General features: G+C 39.3%; 1 protein-coding gene across 1 annotated transcript in view; it reads right to left on the reverse strand.

The window, feature by feature from the left end:
- Window positions 1-22,586, reverse strand: part of si:ch211-266g18.10 (trichohyalin) — a 139,789-nt gene extending 117,203 nt beyond the window's left edge. The window contains exons 1-2 of the mRNA XM_034297417.1: window positions 22,283-22,586; window positions 89-280 (exon numbers count right to left, since the gene is read on the reverse strand). Of these exons, the coding sequence (XP_034153308.1) occupies window positions 89-280; window positions 22,283-22,304 (214 nt within the window). The 5' untranslated portion in view covers window positions 22,305-22,586. The remainder of the gene's footprint in view (window positions 1-88; window positions 281-22,282) is intronic.
- Window positions 22,587-23,682: the final 1,096 nt, after the last annotated feature.

The raw sequence follows: 23,682 nt of genomic DNA on the forward strand, positions 1-23,682 counted from the left end.
GGATTAAAAAACTATCAAATAAAAATTCACATAATTTTGTACTTAACCTTATCACATTAAGACTTGAAAAAATTACAAATATACTTACCAGGGGCCCCCTTATATCCTATGATATCAAACATCATAAATCCTGTAGAAATCCAAGCAAAGAGTAGGCTGATGGTCACCACAAACTCTACAGAAATGCTCAATTTCTTGAGTATTCCAAACCCTTGGGATTTAAGGTGGTGTGAAGGAGGTACCACATTCCCATTGAGCCGATCAGCTACAGCAGCTGCACCTAAAAGATGAAACAGTTTGAAATCGCTGTCAGTAATGCATATTAAAGGGCTTTAACACCAAAACAGGCAACTGGTGGTGGTAACTCCATGTTTTCGTACGTTTTATTTTTGCTGGTTACAACCATAGTGTCTTGAACCGCAACGCCAAGAGAAGGCAGGTGCTGGTGGCAGTGGGCGGTCCCTGAACCGGCCAGGATTTTGCTTCATGCATACACAACTTTGCAAAGGTTTGGGGTCAGTTAGAAATGTAATTTCTTTCCATGAAAGAGAGTAGTACATTGTTGTACGAGATCTTCAGTTTCTTGGTAATTTCATACATGGAATAGCCTTCATTTCTTTAGAATAGAACAAGAATAGATTGTCCAGTTTCAAAAGAGAGTTATTTGTTTCTGGACATTTTGAGCCTGTAATCGAACCTACAATTGCTGATGCTCCAGATACTCAAGTCTGAATGCTAGTTTTATTGCTCCTTTAATCAGCACAACGGTTTTCAGCTATGCTAACATAATTGAAAAAGGGTTTTCAAATGACCAATTAGACTTTTAAAATGATAAATGTGGATTAGCAAACACAACATGCCATTGGAACACAGGACTTATAATAGGCCTCCGCACGCCTATGTAGATAAAAAAAACGAATCAGATGTTTCCATCTACAACAATAACCATGTCTACACTGTATCCATTCTAGCATTGTATTGGTTTCAGAAGAGCTTCAATGTATAACATGCAAGTACATTCAGAGTGGCCACAACAAAGTACCAAAAAGCACAAATAACGACATATTTAGATTTGTGTTACTCAGTGTGACTCTATTTGGCACACATGCTCATGGTTTTACTTTTATAACCCTATGTCCAAAGAAGTTGGAGGGCTGTGCAAAATGTAAAGAAAAACGGAATGCATTCATGTGCAAATAATTTAAACCATATATTCAATAGAAAATAGTACAAATACAACATATCAAATGTTGAAACTGAGAAATGTTATTCTTTCTTGAAATAATATATGCTCACTTTGAATTTGATTCCAGCAACAGGTTTCAAAAAAGTTGGTACAGGAGCACACCCCAGGTTAGTTTTATGACATACTTATTATTAGGAGTGGTTGCCAAAGGCAATACTACTTATTATTATTCTTCCAGCTCTACAGCCTAAAAGGTAAAAGCTATAAACACAAAACTCCTAAAAGTCCCACATGCTCGAACTCAGGTTGCTTAAGCAGATTTTTTGGATAGCCGTTATACTTTTTAAACTATATCAATATTTAAATGATCCACCAATGTATTTCAATGGGATAAATGTGTCCATAGACTTGAATGGTAAAAAAGTCAAAAATTCTAGATGCATCTTCTCCTACAGTTTATAAGCTATCAAGTTCAATAGATTAACAAAAAGTAAAAGTATTTCCTATATTTTCCTACATACCCGGATAGGTAAATCAGAAACAAATACAAAAATTACTTTTACCAAAATCGAGATATTGCAACCACAGTAACTATAACAACCCAATAGAGCATCTTTGGGATGTGGTGGAACGGGAGCTTCGTGCCCTGGATGTGCATCCTACAAATCTCCATCAACTGGAAGATGCTATCCTATCAATATGGGCCAACATTTCTAAAGAATGCTTTCAGCACCTTGTTGAATCAGCACCTTGTCAGCTATTTAAATCAAAAATATCTCCAACCAGCCTCGAGATATTGCAACTGCAGTAACCATAGCAACACATTAAGCAATATTTCCCTAACCACAGTCATTTTACCTACCTTCCCAGCAAGATAGGACAAACAGTATGACTACTTCAAATATTCCTCTACTTCTCAGCTATGTAAATCTGAAAAACACCCACAAAAATACCTTTAACCAAACTCAAGATACTGAAGTAACCATATCAACAGGATTTTTTTTCAAAAAATAACTCCAACAGGATATACTTTCCAAAACAGATACACAGACATGGATGTACTTAGATGTACCTGTACTTCTCACCGATTCAAATAAGAAAACATTGCGACTGGAGTAGCCATGCCAACATGATTTTTTGCTACTTTTACTCAAACATGGATATCAGCCTTCAAAGAATTTTCATCTTTTAAAAACATATGATTAATCAGACTTCGCTGTACCAATGTACCAGCCTAAATTACTTTGAAAGCATGAAAGTAATCCGCTGTAACTGTACTTGTAAAGCTCAAATCTAGATATTAGGTGTGCTTGCCAAAGTCAAGCAAACTACAGGTTTCTCCCATACTTATTATTAGGTAAGAAGTGTGCTCAAACTTGTTGCTTGAACAGAACTTTTTGATAGCTATTATACTTTTTATACTTTATCAATATTTAAATGAGCCACCGATGTATTTCAATGGGAAAAAAGTGTCCAACTTGAGTTGCTTGTATTCAGAGTTTTGATACTATGTTTACTTTTGTAATTATAAACATTCAAAGCTTGCATAAATTAACATGTGTTTCAATGAGAGGCTAAATAATACAGAGGTTTCAATTCAAAATGTTCATGCTTTAGGGCCAATTAACCTATAATAACAACTTTAGAGGTTTGTGGCTATCCTAAATAAGAATTATATTACATGTTTATAAACAATTGTGTATAATTGCTAATTTACATCATTAGGATAACTGACTGAAAATTACTGTTGAACCGTTCGTGCTATTTTCCTATTTTCTATAGTTCTGGGTCCCCTTGAAAAATGGGTCCTGGTTCCCCTCGGTCGGCCTTGGCTGGGAATTGCAAGCAAACTAAGCAATACATACCAGCATCGCCTTTCTCCACCCAGGTGGACTGTGTTTTCCATGACAACAGGAAACCCCATTTTCTTATATTAGCCTCATACTCCTTTTTTTTACTAACGTTTGTGGCTGAAGTGAAGATTGTGAAATGTTAGCTAACATTTGTTTCACGCGCTTCGTGCCACTCTGTGGTCTGCCGTATGCTGAGGATGCTGACTTCTGATCTAGACAGAGCCACTGCCACGGGCCAGCGATTAGCCAATCAACTTCCCCAACATACTTTTTTACTGGTCCCAGGCCATCGGGTCATTCCTTATGTCGAACCCTGACTTTTGTGTAAGGTTTTGCAGAAAGAGTTTTGTATATTGAAACATGTGGAAACAGGTGAATAGTGTTTACAGTTATGGGAAAGGTGTGTGTTTTTGGAAATGACATAAATGGCATTGGTTATTCTGGTACATTAACCAGTTTAAGCAAGTTATTTTAACAGTTTAAGCAATTGAGAAAAACTGTAATGACACATTCAGAATACCATAACACAAGCACATGTTCAGGGATTCTTTAGAGCAGGAATCATTTCCACACCTATAGCCTGAGACATTAACACACACACTGCCTGAATTTTATTACTACAATGGCCATTCTGACTGTTCATACATTATTTGCATATCATTTCAATACTCAGTATAAAATATAAAAATAAATGGTTCTGTAATGTTAGGATGGGTAATTTTTCTAATGAATGTGAAAATGTATTAATTAATTGACAACCACAGAATCTGCTATTGTAATTGGCCCAATGATGTGATGTGCAATTCTGATGTCCAAAACCATTTATGAAGTAAAAATAAGGAATTCTTTCATAATTTTTTTTTTATTGATCTCTGTTTATCAAATGATATGAACATGTATTGAGGGTATTACACAGTTTAATCAATTTTACAAGTATTATGTATAGTTTATGTTATTACTGGGATAATAGCTGCATGGGTAAAAATGGCAATTTAAAAATGAAAGAGTGATGTATAAAGGGAGCATGTGCACCCGAGGTGCAGAGATAGCAGTAATGAGGTCCTAAGGTAGACATGCATGTGTAACAACTGTAAAAAAAAAAAAATGCAGCCACAACGGCAATTCTAAATGTGCAAAGATGTAAATTGAATGGTGTATACGCAACTGAAATGCAGGGATAGCAGCGGTGAGCTTCCTGAGGTAGACATGTACCCTTAACAAGTGAAAACTTCCATTATTGTCCATAGGCAAAGCAAGGCAGAGTCTGAGTAGTACAAGGGAGTAGTACCACAAGGTCGTATGGTAAGTGATGGGTCACAGAGTTCATAGAGTTCTCTGGGTCACAGTGTTCAGCAGGGTTACAGAAGATGGGAAGAAGCAGTTCCTGAGCCTGCTGGTGCGGGACTGAAGAGACATGTACCACCTGCCTGATGGAAGGAGGGCAAACGGTTGGTGGCATGAGTGTAAAGGTTTCCTGATGAACCCAAAGTGCCCTGCGCAGACACCGCTTCCAATATAGGTCTGCGATTGCAGGAAGCTGGGCACCACTGTTGTGCTAGGCGGTTTTATGTTGTGGAGCTCCGCCCCCTAGAGTGGCTTTAGCTTCTAGTGGTTTACCCTTGCCGTGTTAAAGGCCATACTGAAAACTCATTATCAAAGATGCGACAGCCGATCAGGGCACACCTGCCTCTATACAAGACCCGTGCGCCCAGAGAACGCCCTCCCTTTTTATTCAGCTTTGCTGTGTTACTGATTACTTATTGCTCTTCAGCCTGAACATTTTGTCGTCGCCATTCTTTAGTTCGACGTGTCGTTATGAAGAATATTTTTGCCACCGCATGCTGTTGCGCAGGAAGTAGCCTGCCTTGCCATTTACCAAGGGCCGCTACAGGGGGCAGCTATTTAGCAAGACTTACATGATGGGATCACAGGCTCTGGCCGCGGCGAACAACAATGCTCACCTCGTTGACCTCCCGTATTTTAGACCGTTCACCTACCCCATCGGGGAGGTAGCTGGATATCTTAAGGCTATTCTCCACCTCAACCAGGCACAGAGTTTGCACCGGACAATCAGTGGCTACTTCCATGGTCGGACATTGGCACCTTTGGCTGTCTTCTGATCGCGCACCCTTCCTCAACGCACCGTTATTCGGCGAGTCTGACGGTGTCGGACTCGCCGAACTTTTCAATACAAAAGTTAAACGGTGCATTGGTGTAAGTTGTGCTTTTGTGCAGGCTGAGGCTGTTAAACCACTTGTACCTTTTGCATGCCCTAGTTTGCCTCCATCTGTGGCTATTAGAGACTCAGCGAGCGCTCTCTCTGTCTCTATGTCTGCTCCTCGGCTTCTCCCTCACTTTCACTCTGCATCCTACAGGTTTTCTAATGATTTGGCTTGTGCACGCGCTATTCCCTTCCCTTTCCCGTGTAATGGTAAGAGCTATGTTAGCAATGTTCAGGGTAGTGAGTTTTCTAAGTGAGTTATAGGTATAACTGCTCTATCCTCTCTACCCGCCACCTCCCATAGACTTAAGCGCCAGCTAGCGGGTTCAGAGATGTCTCTCATTCCACTGCTGGCCAGTCCCGAATGTATTTCCTCTAGGAGTTCGGCCATTCGCCTTCAGCGAAACGTCCACATATGCAAATGAAGGGCTCCTCTCTTTCCCGCCTTGAAACGTTCGCATATGCAAATGCCCGGGCTCCTCTCTTTCCCATCCTGAAATTTCACAGGAGGTTACATATATAACTGTAGTCGGTTCTCAATCTGCTCGCTATGACAGGTTCAAACGCCAGGTAACGTTGTCGGCTCTTGCTCCCGTCTTGCTACTTGTTCCCACTGAGCCCTTGATCTCTGCTGGCGCTGCTCGGTGTCCCCCTAGCATCGTGTTCCCACTCAGGGTGCAACTTTCAATTCCTATGAGGGAGAGGACTGTGCCTGTTGTACAGCAGCATGGTCTAATTGTTCGTGCTCTTGGCTTATGTTATGTGAACTCAAGTTCACCTCCCTGCCCTGCTCTTTCTTCTCATCCCTTTCTCTCTCTACCCTCCTTGGGCTGTTTTTCTTCCACACCGGTCAAGCTTGGCGGCGGTAGGGGCAGAGAGGGAATTCAAACGCCCCTCAACTGCATGCTCTTCCTCTCTCAGAGCATTATTGGGAGTGGCGTTAGCACTGTACTATGTCAGCCTGGCTCGATCGAAATATCAGACTGGGTTATCTAATTTAATTTAAACTTAATTTGAACTTGACTCCGTATGCTCACCGCTACTTACTTGCCTGTTGGATGTCTGGGAGATTTCAGTTCGAGCATAGACCTCAAGGATGCTTATTATATGAGGATCCCATTCGGCTATGCTCTGGCTCCGTGCACCTTTTCCAAATTCTTGGAGACGGTGCTAGAGCCCCTATGCAGGGAGGGCATCACGAATTTCGCTTATCTAGATGATCTCCTGATTCCAGCCTTGTCCCTGGAGCTAGCCAAGATACACACCTTCCGAGTGGTGTCCCTTCTCACGCAGTTAGGACTCGCTATGAATTGGAAAAAGAGCATTCCGTGACCAGCCCAGCAGGTTTCTTACATGGGTCTGATCATGGACACATGCACAATGAGAGCGCGCATTTCAGACACGCAGGCTCTCGATCTGCTCCCTGCCCTCAACCTGTGTCATCAGCCCTGCAGACGTTCCGTTCAGGCCATCATGTCCCTGTTGGGCATGATGGTGGCAGTGCACACAGTTGACCATCTGTGCCTATTGCACATGCGTAGCCTGTAGACCTGGTTCGCTCGCCAACAGGTCGACCCAGTGCACCATCAGAACCGGATCATGTCTCTGCCAGCACACCTGTGAGATGACCTGGAATATTGGAGCAGGGTGTCAGAGTGTGTTCAGGTTTTCACAGACGCCTCTCTCCACGGATGGGGCGGTGTGTGTCAGGGTCAGGCTGTCGGAGGCGTGTAGCCTTACTGGTGCTGATGCACATCTCAAACCCGGTCAGGGGCTGCAATGTCTTGATTCGCTCAGACAATCAGGCCAAGTTTGTTTACATCAATCACCGGGGGGGATCAGGTCTCTTGCTCTCCACTGGTTGGTGACTAATTTTTGGCTATGGGCGCATGCCCACCTTTGCTCCCTAGCGGCGACTCACATTCTGGGCCGTCTGAATGTGGGCGTGGACCTAATGCCTCGGGGTGGCCTTCATTACGACAAGTGGTGCCTCCATTTGGACATCGGGGTGGACCTGTACGAGGACCACCCCTGGCCTCAGGGTCTCCTTTCGGAGGGGCTTCGGGTCATTTTGGTGGCACCCGATCGTCCCACGGCCATCTGGTATCCGGAGATGATTCAGTTGCCGGCTGACTTCTCTACACACCTGTGGGCGGTTCCGTCCAGGCAGGATGCACTCTCCCAAGCGGAGGGCTCGATTCTACACCCGCCGTCGCTGTCAGGGACCCTCATGGTCTGGCTCCTGAACGGGACAGAGGCCTTTCTGCTGCGGTAGTCTGCACTATCCAGGTTGCCAGGGCAGCATCTACGTCCAAAATGTATTCCACTCGCTGGAATGTTTGCGATGTGGGGCGCGCGGAGGTCATCTGACCCTTCATGTTGCCCTGTGGAGGAGATCCTGTCATTTCTGCAGTATCTCTTTGATGTGGATAGGTCCCCCTCGACTATCCATGGATACGCGTCGGCTATCTCTGTGTTCCATGAGGGTTTTGCTTTCAGCCAACCTCTCCTCCGCCATTTCCTTTTGGGTATGCGCCGTCTGTGCCCGGTGGCCAGGCTGGACGCTCCGCAATGGGACATTGCTAATGTGCTGGACACTCTCTGTGAACCCCCATTCGAGCCCTTACAGCAGTGTTCTCTTAAGTTGCTCTCCCTTAAGACTGCCTTTGTGCTCTGCTAAGCGAGTGAGCAATCTCTGTGCTACGCTGAGACCTAACCCGTCTTTTGTACAGTTATCGACTTACAGGCCTTCGTCTCTAGCACCGCCTTCTTTTTTTGTGTCTGTATTCTCAGGCATGTGTGGAGCGTGAGTTATTGTTGTGCTTTATGTGGAACAGATACATTTCCCTTTCACTTGAGTTCAACATCCTTTCTTTTCCTGGGGTGGCCTATGTGTTAATAGGTCTGCCCTGGGGGAGTATTTTCGTCATCAACGCATTCGATCATTCCTTCTCTGACTTCGTCAGTTATCGGGGACGGTTTCTTAACTGAACCCTGCAAGTCATGCTGGTTGGTCCGGCATCGAGTACTTCCTTGGCTCGTTCGCTCCGACGTGAACCACTAGGAGCTAAAGCCCCTCAAGGGGGCGGAGCTACACGGCATATAAGTTAGTTACCGGGAATGTAACTCCCATTATATGAGAGGAGCGGAGCCCCCCTAGACCTGTTGCCCTGCTGTCCCACGAGTTATGCTGAATAAACTCAGGAGGGTGTTCTCTGGGCTCACGGGTCCTATATAGGGGCAGGGGTGCCCTGATTAGCTGTCGCATCTTGCATGATGAGTTTTCAGTACGGCCGCGGCTAGGGTAAACCACTAGGAGCTAAAGCCCCTCTAAGGGGCTCTGCTCCACTCATATAACCAGTTACATTCCCATTAACTAACATTTTCACCTCCCTTTGCAGGGACCTGCATGGTCCCCCACCCAATGCAACACTTTAGCAAAATAGGCTCAATCAGTCGTGCTCCGTTTGTACTGGTTTGTGCCATTAACATTTTCATTTGTGCTGCTATAATTTTATAGATATTAAAGAATAGTCACTCAGCCCCCCAACATCCGCTGAAATCCACAAAATAGTCTTGTTTGTTTGTACTTCATTTGTGCCGGTTTGTGCCATTAAAATGTTTGTTTGTGCTGCTTTGGTATTTTATATATTAGACATTTATTTATTGATGACGTCACTCAGCCACCCAACATGCTCCAAATTGAATTAAAATAGGCTAATTCGTTTGTGCTTCGTTTGTGCTGGTTTGTGCCGTTCAAAGTTTTGTTTCTGCTGATGCAGCATTTTATATTAGACATAACATTTTAGGTGTCACCACTGGCTTTACTCTCTTTCCACTAAACAAAAAGAAGCACAAAAGATTGAGCCTATTTTGAATGAATTTGACCTATGAAATATTATTTAATATCTAAAAAATGATAGCAGCACAAAAATTTTTACAGCACAAACCAGCACGAACGATTAAGCCTATTTTGAAGTAGTTTTGCGCTGGATCGGGGACCATCTTTACACAGGTAAAATATCTTTAATCGCTTCTGCTCCAGTTGTGCTGCTGTCATTTTTTAGATAATACTCCTAAATATTTTATAGATAACTCTGAGGTCACTCAGCCCCCCAAATTCACCCATAAAAATATAGCTGGTTTGTGCAATTCTAAGTTTTGTTTGGGCTGCTTCAGTGTTTTAAATATTAGACATTTAGTTATAGGGTATCGGTCAAAATAGTCTCTTTTTTTGTGCTTCGTTTGTGCATTTAATATTTTCGTTTGTGCTTTAAACAAACCTTTCAGCGGCACAAACGGAGCATAAATGATTGAGCCTATTTTGAGGAGCTGGTTGTGGGGCTGGTGACACCTAAAATTAAATGTCTAATATATAAAACGCTGCATCAGCACAAACGAAAATTTTAACAGCACATACCGGCACAAAGGAAGCCCAAACAAACAAGACTATATTCGTTGATTTTGGAGGATGTTGGGGGGGTGAGTGACCTCAGAATGACCTATAAAATATTATTTAATATCCATAAAATTATAGCAGCACAAACTAAAATGTTTACGGCACAAACCAGCACAAACAGAGGACAAACGATTGAGGCTATTTTGACGAAGTTTTGCACACAGGTCCCGTTGCAGGGCCTTTCGGTCAGCTGGCACAGTTTGTCAGAATGCTCTCAATTGTTCATGTTTCCTTTTACATTACGTGGATGGCCGGGTGAGTGTGCGTCACTTACCTGGAGATGCCCAATGGGAAAGAGGCAAGCAGGCGGAGGCAGTGTGATGCATTTTCAGGAAATTTGAAAATGTTCCACTGCCATATGTAATGCATTTGCATTAATTGCACATCTATACACTCTACTTGTATATGCATATACATAATGCATGTACATTTTTCTGCACTCCTCTATTTACACTTCTGGTTAGACGCAAACAGCATAAAGTTGAATCTAATCTAATCTTTTGAACCGTTTGAGCTACAAACTGTGTTTCACCAGTTAGGTCTATCCCAACTTTATATGATGAAACGTTTATTGATTTTACACATAAACTACTGGTATTTATCTTTACGTATGCTAATTAGTGTAATTAGATGTATTTAACTATTGGGCTGTATCACAGGTACAGGTTTCACAAGTTTAGGTTATCCGCACCTAATATGATGAAACGTTTCTTGATTTTACAGATGCTAATTAGCATAATTTGTTTTAATTAAGAATGATGCTGTATCTTTTGAATTGTTTGTGCTACAGGCATGAAACCACTTTGCTTGACATGTTTAAGACATCCCAACTTCAAATTATGAAACTGTTATTGCTAATTCGCATAATTAGGGTTAATTAACTATTAGGCTGTATCTTTTCAACTGTTCAAGCTACAGACACAAAACCAACTTTGTTTCATCAGTTTAGCTATCCCCACTTTAATTTTACTTATGTTAATTAGCATAACTAGCATTCATTAACAATATTAGGCAGTATCTTTTGAACTGTTTGTGCTACAGACATGAAACCCACATTGTATCAACAGATTAGACCAGTGGTCACCAACCGTTTCAAGCCTAAGATCACATCCCAAGTCCAAATGTAAACCAAGATCTACCAAGATCTACCACAAATGTAAACCAAGATCTACCACAAGAATGCCACAATGTAGTTTGGCATTCTTTGTTGCCTGTAAGTCACTAGGAAAATATTTATTATACAAATAGTATATAACAATACAAACTGTCAACTATAATTAAACATTTTCAACAGTAATATAACATTAAGTATTTCCACAGGCTTATTACTCATATATAAACACAACAATCAGTTAATTACAGGCCTAAGCCAATAATGTTTCACTTTCCCTTTTAAAACATATTTCAAACACTTAAAAATTGAAATACTCAGGTAAGTGCAACTAGCATACAAAATATAATGACAACAGTCATCCTTTAATTCTTCAAAAATATGTTCACAAAAATTACAGACCTACTACTAATCATTAGTCATTACCTCAATAAACAATCAATTACAGGCCTAAAACAATAATGTACAGCACTGATTCTCTTTCCCTTTTTCAACAACATAAAGACCTCTTTTTAACAATTTAGCCAACAGATTTCAAAGCAATACTCCCTCAATCTGGGGGCTCAGATGAGATTCTCTCCCCACACACATACTGTATATTCAATGTGAAAAACAGAAAGCACAAAGCCTTTCTTTAAAACAAATTTAGTTTTGTATTAATTGTATCTTAATTCTAATACATTTTTTGTATGAAAATTAGTTATTAATCCATATTATATGTGCATTTCTCTCTGGCTCGTTCTGCGAAGTTCGCGGGTCAGTATCATCAACTTCATCTTTGCAGCCGACACAAAAAAAACATTTGTTTATTAATAAACAATTAAAACGTCTCATTGAAATATTTTACATATTCATAATCATTACTTTTGCTGGTTCTTTGAGACATGAACGCGTCACCACTCCATCAGAACCGAAAACATAGAGAGAGCTCTTCATATGTAAACTATAGGCTATTTGATGGGACAGCCTCTCCCTCCCCTAGACACCATTTACTGCACACAATAAGCTCACACATGGTGCATTTTAAATTAATAAATAATAATGAATACAAATATATATTTTTTCTTTTTCTCAGATTTTGAAAACTCTTCGCGATCGACTTAAAATGCTTCCAAGATCGACTTGTCGACCACGATCGACAGGTTGGTGATTCCTGGATTAGACTATCCCTACTTCAAATAGGGAAACATTTGTTGATTTTACATAAACTAATTAGCATTCATTAACTATTAGGCTGTATCTTTTAAACCTTTTGAGCTACAGACAAGAAACCAAATTTGTTTCACCAGTTTAGCTATCCCCATTTCAAATTATGAAATGGGTTAGGGTTAGCATAATAAGGTAATGGTTTGTTTTACACTTTTATGCTATCCCTACTTCATATGATGAAACACATATTGATTTTATGTATGCTAATGAGTGTAAATAGCATTAATCACTATTAGGCGGTATCTTTTGGACCGTTTGAGCTACAGACAGAAGACCTGTCATAGTTAACACGTGACAAAAACAAAAACAAAACAAAAAGCTATGACAAAAACAAAAACAAACTAATTAATGTCATAGCAGTGTCCACAAACAGGTGACGTAACTTCTAGAACGTCTTTACACAATGATTTTGACAAGTTGTCAGCTCTCCCAAGATATGGTAAGATGTTCCAGTCGCTAATATCATTTTTTTGTGTGTGTTAGTGTGTATTATGTTTATTTAAGAAAAATATGACTGCTAGTGCTGGCTGCCTGTTGGTACGCAAGTAACCCTTCTTGTCAAGATTTGAACGCTTGCTACCTCGTTAATGTCATAGTTTAGCTCTTCAAACAATTGCAATAAGGAAACAAAGTAAAATATATAAACACTGTTTGAGCTAAATGCGAGTAAACAAAAGCGCAGTCTGAGCAGTGATTGTTGCGTCACTCATGACAATTTTATTTTTTTACTGCATTTCAAAAACAGCTCCAATGGAAAGTACTTTCTGAACCGGAAACACCAACATGCATATACGTAAATGTACTTATACATCTCACCTATTCAAATCAGGTGAAACCTATTCAAAAACATGAAAATATCTCTTCCCAAACTCGAGCTACTGCAACTGCAGTAACCATAGCAATGCGTTTTTTAGCAATATTTTCCAAACATCTCCCGTTTATCTCACTTTCCCAAGAAGACATTCAAGAATTTCTTATATTCCTCACCATCTCAGCTATTTGAATAAAATTTTTTTTTTAAATCTCTCTTACCAAACCTGATATACTGGAACTGTAGTACCCATAACACATTTTTTTTTTTTTTGATATCTTCCCAAAAAGCAGCTGTTTAAATCACTTTCCCACAAAGATCGACAAAAAGCATGAATATTTCATATATTCCTCTACTTCTCAGCTATTTAAAAAACAGAAGAAATATGAACAAGTATTTCAACAATCTCGAGATACGGTGACCGTAGTAACCATAGAAACAGGATTTCTTGCTACTTTTCAAAAACATTAATATCAGCTTTCAAAGGCTTTTCAGACATTGAAAATGTATGATTTATCTAACTTTGCCTTAACAATGTATTGGCGGATACTTAGTTTGAAAGCGTCAAAGCAAACCCAAGTAATTATACTTTTAATGGTCAAATCTAGTTATTATTATTATTCTTTAGAATGCTACTCCTCCCAAACCGGTGTAGATGTATTGATTGAATAAGTTGAACTGTTGTGAGCAATAAAGCAGTGTCTATATCAAAGCTAAAATTGAAAGGTTACAAGTAGAGAACAGGAAGTTTAAGAGAGCAGACAGCCTGTCTTTGACAAAAACAGGAAACAGGTTAAAGACACACACACATAGTCTGGAACAGAGCTGAATTAAGAATAGACACCAGACAGAAACCACAAAGGGCAAAGATGACGCTTGTACTGCAATTACACATATAAGGTATAGAACATAAATTGGACCAATGACACACTTGCTTTGCTAACTTAACGCCTCTATCTTTTGGGCGTATTTGAAGTATAAATAAAGCTGTATGACTGTTGATCTTTGGACATTTTGCGGCGACACTTGTCTCCGGAAGCTTCTGTAATAAATGGATATACGATACGATAATTGACCTGACTCCTGATGTTTTATTCTCCTTTCCAACAAACCAACTCGGGGAAGTGTTGACTTCAACACCGGTTAACCAACACTCTAATTTCGGAATCCTAATTCCGTTGGTATTACTCTTAATATCTCTGCTGTCCAATCACACCTTTTTTATCTGAAAGCTGCCATAAATACTATTCAAAATAAGCTAATTGATATAATTGGTTAGTGCATTATCAGCGGGAACCTTTTTTATTCAGCCTCTAAATGTGACAGAGCAAAATCCCAATTTTCATGAGTCGATTTTTGACCACAGTCAGAAGATTCGATCTGGAGTCTTACTTTGGCAGATTTGATTAGCAAACAGAGTCAATCATTTGAGTTAAGAGATGTATAATTGCTGACTACTAAAAGTGTCATTTGATAGATTAAATTGTTTTTTTTAAAGTTGATTTTCGATGCTGAATGAGTACCAGTTTGATGTTTGCTAAATTAGCTTCACAGAAGCTATTTGGTCTGCTCTAGTAACTACCCACTTACCCAGTTTCTGAATGAACATGTGGCTATTTCTCTATTGATGAACAAAAATGTTGTGCACAGCAACCGGTTGTTGTAAAAATCTAATTTCTTCACCAGTTTGAGCAAGAAAATACACTAAAGTTAACCAATTTGATACCATAGCTGCAAGCTAAAAACCTAGCCAAAATGGGAGATAATTAACTTTTTGTTTCAGTGCTGGCTTGCTAGTAAATCTTTCTTCTAACATTATGCATATCTAATTTATGAGATAAGGATCATGTGATTGTGTCAATATGATGTAAATACTGTTTTAGAAAATGCATGTCTGATTATACATAACTAGCTGCCATCAATGTAAACAATGTCTACAAATGAGGCAACTGGTGCTGTCATCCGTCTTTCGTGGTTTTCTAACCTGGCAATTATATTATTTGGAGAAGCAGAAAGACATTTGGAATGACCAAAAAGAGAGCGATGGAAACAACAAGGAATGCTTCTCCCCCTTACTTGGGTCCATTATTATTCTGCAAAAGAGCCAGAAGCCAACAGTTGGTACTGTGACTTGGATGGGTTTTGTTCTGAGATCCAATTAATCAATATCCATCGTTAATCAAGAGGAGAAGATTGCTGACAGTGCACACCCATTTGGGAGTTGGTTTCCTCATCGTCTGGCAGTGGATGAGGAAATCTACACCCTATAAAGAACCAATACTTAGGTTATATGTTGTGATAGTACATGCAATTGAGTGATATGTATCCAACACTATTTGTAAGGTGAAATATTCCCTGTAGTGATGGGAAGTGCTTACTAGACTTAGTGGTAAATGATAAAAGTCCTAATATAGGCCACTCTTTAGTGCAAAGCTTCATCTAGGAGTCCTTGTTATTTGGATAGCAAGTCGACACGTGTAAAGTAATTGTAATAATAATCTTGTACAAGTGAGGTGAAGTAAAGAAAACAATGTCTTTAATTGAAAAACCATCAACAAAAATGGGATGCAATGGACGAAATGGCAAAATCATTAGCTGATGACTAAAAAGAGCATCAAATTAGATGACTGTCTAAAATATGCCATTGTTTCTGAAAAAGATAATTTATGCAATCTGTCTGATAAACAGAAAACATAGGGGAAAATTCCGATAATTTCTGATGGATTACAAAAAACACACTGGTTGTTGATTGTGTTATCAGAAATTAGGAAAAGGAATGATACATTTCTAAAAGATAGCCATGAGAAAGCTGTGAAGGAGAAAGAATGTTAGAGCGTTGGCTGAACAGAAGCAGAAAAAGAAGCTGAACTAGCTGAAGGGAGGGAAAGTGGACACTGTGGCTCCTCCATCAGTTAAGATTACACCCTCCTCATTGTACCCAAAAGCTGAAATGAAAAAAGCAGTGTTATGGAAATTTTGAACTAAGGTACATTTGGGAAATGTCTGTCTTTCTATTGGCTGGTATGTAAATCTTTACTTTGATTGTGACACACGTCTGTATAGTATCAAAAGATTATTAGGTACTTTGACCATGTTCTCCTGCCTAGACCAAGAAGGGTGCCAGACCTTTGTTTCTTAGGAATGTGGTCCTTGGGGGGAAGTAAGGTCAGTTGGCCCCTTTTGGTAAACACAACATTAAACATTATGGCAGGAAGGATAAGTTGGGGGGACAGCCCTCCCTTTAGGTAAAACTTTTGTGACAAGACAGATGGCCAGCAACTTACCAAACCCCTTTTACCTCTATATATACGAACTGTTCATGTATTAAGTTAGAGATTCCTCGAATTATTATGTTTTTAAGCGTTTGACGCGTCTCTCTATTTGCAAATGTTTAAAAAAGAGAATTTTGTCTCTGTACTTCCTCCTTTAAGAGTTCTGATCGATGAAATTGTCATCACAGCAGCCAACGCATCTGGGACCCAACATGGAGTGACCCCCGGGTTGGGACTCTTTAGACTCAGATGCTGATTCTAATGATGATGAAATACATTTCAGACCTCTGAAGTCCAAGTTAGTGAGACCAGACAAAGGGGGAAAGAAGGTTTTAATGACCTATCATAACCCTGCTGAACCAAAACAACTTAATGAATGGTCTAAACATTTAAAACATCCCTGTGAGGTGGGAATGAAGACATGGGATACTATGAAATGCTACAAGACCATCTAAAATGTGCATCCCATGGATGGAGTGCAACTCCTTGGATTTGTTTTGACAAATCAAGAATCCATTCTCTAACATGATAAGGTTGTTAGGTGAGCACGATCAATAATAGAAGTGGATGGAAGGCTGTACAGGCGTATGTCAAAGATTTGACAAATATCACAACAAATTGGGGAGAGATAACCAGATGTGTTCAGAAGCCAATGGAATCATTCTTAGATTTTAAGAATTATTTAGGGCTGTTGTGATTACACACAGTCAGGCGCGCAGATGGCCCTAGGGACGGGGGGGACATGACCCCCCCAGATTCATAGAGACCTGATCCGTCCCCCGCCCTCAGTATCGCTACGAAAGGTGAAAGAAATCTGTAAAACAGAGGACTAACCAGTGTTTACACTCACTCTCTGTGTATGTGTGCTACGACTCCTGAGTGACGCGTCGCCGGGGTCCTATGAGGAGCTGGTAGGTGCCTCAATCGTGCCTGTAGGAGCGGTAACCGGTTACCATAGTGATCATATACCATCTATGACTGAGCTGAGTCTGTGATTTTCTGATCTGAATCGACTGTATAAATGCCACATAAAGGCAATGAAGAGACAAAAAACAATCACCTTGTTTTTTCAAAAACCAAACAATGTAAGTATCCTGTGCCTGTTGACTTTCCCAGATGTGGCAGATTAGATTTGTTAAGGGGAATAGCTAGTCTGACAATAATGGCAAGGAGGCTTTTGCACTTAGCAAACACAGCAAAATGTGGAGACTATAACTATGCATTTAGGTGAGTGGACAGAGGCAAATAATGAATGAACACAAAAAGAATGGTTGGATAAATCAAACAATTTATTGGCGTCAGGAAATAATGTTTAATCTTATCATTTAACCCATTGTACTGTATAAATTGACTGAAGTATGTTCACTGTCGTGTAAGCCACTATAAAAATAATTATAACAAGTACATTTGTGTGGTGCAAAGTTTATGCAAACAACAAATAAAGGCCTACATAAACTTTTGACATCCTCTTATAGCAGGAAATCATGTTTTTTTTTTTTATTATACGGAGAAACGGAGGATATAGATTCTTAAATTAAATTAAATATGATGAAAAACATTTCTTAATGTCATACATCATTTGAAAGATATTTCTAATCTATAAATTGCAACAAACTTGTAATTAACACTTACATTTAACATTTTGAGTTATTCTTAGACATTTTAAATAGTAGTTTTAGCCATTAATTCTCAGGAAAATGTTTTGAAATTCTATAGAGGTATAGAGGGTTAACTGAAATTATAAGATTTAAAATGTTGTCCTCCTGGCCTGCAGGCAATTTCTGATGACAGTAAAGCAGGCCCAAGTCAGTCAAGTGAGGATCTGCAGGAGGGCAGCCACAGTAGATAAAGACAGCTTTTTAGTGCAAATCATTAGCCCAAAATACGCAAAGTAACTACTTGAGCACTAGTTAAAGCCCAAATTACGCAAAATAACGAATTTAGTTTAAATCAATTGCTGACAGCTTGGTCCCCCCCAGATAAAAAATGCTATCTGCGCCCCTGCACACAGTGGTTTACCTGGAATAGAGGATGATGATGGGCTCACTGACAAAGAAATTGCGCTATTCTTCATCAACTGATGCAATCCATACATGAAGATTTGAGAAAAACATTTGTAACTACTACTAAACACTAGGATAAAGCTACATATGGAGAAACAGCTTATGCTCTAGCACGACTGGATAGAGACATGAATCAACAGAATGTCACTAAGCCACCTGTCATCAGGCTGGTGCAGGTCGGAAACACATCTAAAGTAATTCAAAACCAATCAAGTAAGATACAAGAGGCGTGCTATTACTGTGGAATCCCTGGCCACAAGGAGAAGGATTGCTATAAGAAGAACAAAAGGGCCAAAACAGGTTCAAACAGAAACCAAGGTACTTGGAAAAGGACAACGATCCTAATAAGACAATGCTAAAGCAAAAATTCAAGGAACTCTCTCCTGAGCAAAAACAAAGGTTGCTGGAAGCAGTGGAGGGAAACTAACAGACCCCCTCTTACAGCCCATCTCTAGTGGAGTACACATGAAAACTGATGGGATATATGTGAACATGCAAGTAAACAACTACCCAATTTATTTTTTAGTGGACACAGGAGCTGAAATTACTGTGATGGTCACATTATATGCAAAACACATACATCCTGTGTACAACGGAAAGAAGATTAGAGCTACATGTGTGTGAGGGGGAACAGACATGCTACAAACTGAACCATTATCATTTTATATTGGTCAAATGACGATTGATGCTGAGATATGGGTTGGTCCGTTTGATCAGCCTCTCTTAGGCCTCAGTGTTATCATGAACCTGGACTCCACAATGAACGTCAAGGAAGGAAAGGTGACATGGAGATTCAGCAAGGTGAAAACAACAAACTTGAAAGACCATCCTATATGGACCACCAAAAAGAACAAGCGTGGTAAATTGGATATGGACCCTGTATGCCTGACAGGTGAAGCATTATCTTGCACAAAACAATACCCCATCACCTGGCCGGTGAAAAAAACAACAGGTGCATGATGTGTGACTGTAGACTACAGGAACACAAATTAAACCATTTCCCAACTCACTCCACAGGTGGCATACACATCTACTATTTTTGCCTCACTATCACCGGAACACCGTTTTTTTCTGTGATTGACATGGCTAATGGCTTTTGGTCAGTACCGCTACGTCCTGTTCAATCACTTATTAAGAAGTGGAAAATTCAGGGATCTCTTTATACAAAGCCACGGTCAGGTAGACCAAGAAAGATTTCAGCAAAAACTGCCAGAAGAATTGCTCGGGATAGAAAGAAAAACCCACAGGTAACCTCAGGCTGCTCTGGAAAAAGACAGTGTGGTTGTTTCAAGGAGCACAATACGACAATACTTGAACAGAAATTTGCTGCATGTTCAAGTTGCCAAAAAAAACAACTTTACTGCGCCAATGCCACCAAAAAGCCAGGATACAATATGCCCGACAACACCTTGACATGCCTCACAGCTTCTGACAGGGAATCTAAAGGCACATGGAATCCTATGAAAATTGATGGCAAGATGAAAATACTGGCAGACAATTTGCGTTCTTCTGCACGAAAACTGCGCAAGAGACCCTCTTGGACTTTCCAGCACGACAATAACCCTAATCACAAGGCCAAATTGAACCTCTAGTGGTTACAGCAGAAAAAAAGCTGAAAGTTCTGGAGTGGCCATCACAGTCTTCTGACCTTAATATCATCGAACCACTCTGGGGAGATATCAAGCATATGGTTCATGCAAGACGACCAAAGACTTTGCATGATCTGGAGGAATTTAGCCAAGAAAAATGGCCAGCTATAACACCTACAAGAATTCGGGGCCTCATAGACAACTACTACAAAAGACTGCACACTGTCATTGATGGTAAATGGGGCAATACATAGTATTAGGAACTAAGGGTATGCAGACTTTTGAACAGGGGTCAGTTCATTTTTTTCTTTGTTGCCATGTTTTGTTTTATGATTGTGCCATTCTGTTATGACCTACAGGTAAATGTGAAACCCATAAGAAATAAAAGACGTGTTTTACTTGCTCACACAGTTCATTTACAAATGGTACATATATTACCATCTCTCCAAGGATATGCAAACTTTTGAGCACAACTGTATGTGTATTTGTAACTGAAGCAAACAGTTTTATTCCAAACAAACTTCCAAACAAAAACACCTTTCTCACAGAGTTATTTAGCTAACTGGATAGTAGAATGTAGTGATGGCCATTCAAGGCTTCATTAGAGTGATTTTAGCAGCAGGATATTATGCTGGCAGTACTCAGATTTTCTTTATCACAATAAAAGCCATAATTGAAATGTAGTTAATCTAGTCTGTGAAAAAAAACAGACAAGAATAACATTGGAACGGACATTAAGCATAAAATGCACAGACTAGATTGTTAACTATATTCCCTTATATAGTTCAATGATGGCATTTATTTTGAAAAATAAAATCTGAGTTAGCACTGCTAGCATAATATCCTGCTGCTAGAAGAACGGTAATGAAGCCTCGAATGGCCATCACTAGTGGAATGCAAGCAACCTACTGAACATTTAGTGAGTCCAGTATACCTACCACCAACAACTATTATTACGGACTGACTGACTGACTGAGCGAGGGGCCAACCAACTCTTGTTAAATAGCGTAGTGATTAGAGAAACGGACTTCTGAACTATAGCTCCCGAGTTCGTATCTCCTCGCAAGCGAAGCGATGTACGCATTATGAATTATTCTGTATAGACGAAAACTTTGCTGGCTAAAACCGTTAGAGTCTACATTATAGTAAGCCTGAAATAATACAGTTTACGCTTATATTGCGACTGTTTCCGGTGGATTTTCGAAGTATGCATCCGTGCATGCGTTTTGGGTCAGGATAGACAAACACATTTTCTGGCTTAACATACAGTAGTTACGTTATATTAACCCTTAACTGAAACTGTATACGGTTATATTGTGACTGTTTCTGGCACAGAAAAGTTAATCTTCAGTCTGGCTAGCAATTGCTCAATTCTTATGATAATTCACTTCTTTTGGAAGTTAGTAGATACTAGTAAGCTTATTACTGGGTAATAATCTGTTAAAACGGCCAGTGGCAAAAGAAATACAGTTCATAGATGCTATTTGTGGAGGAGATAAACTTAGAAAGAACCTTTAGTTAGTTTAACTGTATGAATGTCATTCACGAATGGCCAATTAACTATTAAAACGAAAAGTGTCAAAAGAGGATTTGTTCAGGATTGAGAAAATAGGCTATAACTTAATACTTGTACATTTCCTGCCCTCTCCTATTTGCACTTCTGATTAGGTGCCAACTGCATTTCATTGTACTGTACACATACTGTTCAATGACAATAACGTTTAATCTATTCTAAATCTGATCTAATAGGCTTTAGTGTTTTCTCTGGCATTTCCAAGTTTGTTCAAAATAATATTATGACAATACAACAAGAAAAATGTATGTGACATCATTGCAATATTTTGTCAGTTCATATTGTACTCTTCAATTTTTTATATTTATAGAATTACATATTCAAGAGTATTCCCTCATTCACTTCGTTCTAATCAGCAATATACAGCTGCAGAAAGAATTAAGAGACCACTGCACCTTTTTCCAAAAAAGTTGGAAAGGAAAGTTTTGAGTGAGGAACAGAAGCATTCAACTTGCAGTGGTCTCTTAATTTTAACCCTTCTGTTCCTCACTCAAACCTTTATTTTCAACTTTTTTGGAAAGGAAAGAAAAAGCTGCAGTGGTCAAAAAGTTTGTCCGGAGCTGTATAATAGCTGAATGAACAACAAAAAAATACATATAAATGAGCAAGTCATAACACTAGTAGTCATGAATAAATATTGCATATACAGTTGAATACAGTATAAACAAACAGTTTAATAAACTTTAGTTACAAGAGTAAAATGTTTCTTTCCATAAAAATGTGAGAAATATTCATTAACCTGTAATGCAGAACTGCAAAGTTGTGGCACAACAATATGCAGTTTTCTTGTAATCAGCTTTTAGAAGATTTGCTCAATGTGATACCAGAGAAGAAAATACTATCCACTTCTCTGGGTCTTACAGCAATGTGGTCATACAGAAATCATTCTGCTCCCTACAGTGTTAACTAGCAGAGTAAAGCTTAGAAAGACATACCTTCAAGAGACGCTTCCAGCATATTGTTATGAAAATCTTCGAATAATTCCTTTAGAAAGCACAAACAATCAAATATGGATTAATAAAATTGTGACCTGGTAAATGAAAAATGAAAATCCCATTCAGTTAATGTAATGCATCTTATTGGTTTTCCAACATAATCCAGTTTGAATTCATTCAGAAAAAGGAGAAAAAATATAGGTTGAAAAATAAAGTAGTAGTCTGTTCCACAGCATTGCAGAAAGGGGTATAAGGATGGTGGCAAACAACACCAGCGGGGGGAGCTAAGCTTAGGGCTGCAGAGAGATGGTAGATCCCTTTGCAGTGCCCATCTAGTATTATAGGTGCCTCACATGGGTTAAGGTAACCTTATCCTCCCACAGCCAAAGCTTATTCTTAGCCAGGATTTAATTCTGCTGCCACTTAGTCAGGCCTTTTTTGGCAGTTGGGGGGTTGCTCAGTGGTCTTATCGGGGAAAGCTCAAATGGTAGGGAGGGCATTCCACTCAAGATGGACTCAGATGTCAGGCATTAAGTAACAGCTCTCAAAGAGAACACAGCAGCATAAATTGAAGGCTTTTTAGCCACTTTGTTTATTTGATCCATTGTTTTTTTTGTATGAGTTTAAGGTTTTATTTTTTATCAAAAGTATGTAGCATCTGAATCTTGCATCTTTTTGTTTCTCAGCCTTTCCCTGTGTCACTCTTAAATTCAGTCTGTGAATGAGTATACTACTGATTTTTGGTTTCACATGGCAGCTTTAAAATGATCCCATATTTGCTGCTATTAATTATTATCCCTGTGTCAGCAATTAGCATTTTCTGTCATATGCCCTGAAATACAGCTCATTTGTGTTCACATTACGCCCTGCAAACTTTTGTGTGTACAACATAGTGTTTGTAAACTGCCCAATGTTGTACATGGGTGTAGACATCTAAACCTACACACAGAGTCGTAGAGATTTACATGTTTTCTTTAAATGTTTTCCTTGAATGTGTAGATCACCTTGCCATTTACAGAGCATCAGAGCATACGGAAAGTATTCAGACCCCTTCACTTTTTCCAACATTTTTGACAATATTACATCCTTATCCTAAAATGGATGAAATAAATGTTTTCTTCATTAATCAACTCCCAATACCCCATAATGTGAACACATCTCAATTGCGCGGTGTTACAGTGACAGCAGAATAAGTGGTCTTTTTCAATTTATTTTCGAACACAAAATGTATAAATTCATGCACTTTCAATTACCTGTGTTTATTTATTTGTTTGATTTGTTTTTCTCCAATTCACAAAACATTTTTAAAGTTTTTAATATTGGGATCTTTTTTTCAAAGAAGAAACCAGAGAATCTTCATTTTCTACATTATATTGTTCAGGAAGATGTTCAGCTTGAAA

The sequence above is a fragment of the Esox lucius genome, chromosome 15, assembly GCF_011004845.1.
Source record: "Esox lucius isolate fEsoLuc1 chromosome 15, fEsoLuc1.pri, whole genome shotgun sequence".
NCBI classification, from domain to species: domain Eukaryota; kingdom Metazoa; phylum Chordata; class Actinopteri; order Esociformes; family Esocidae; genus Esox; species Esox lucius.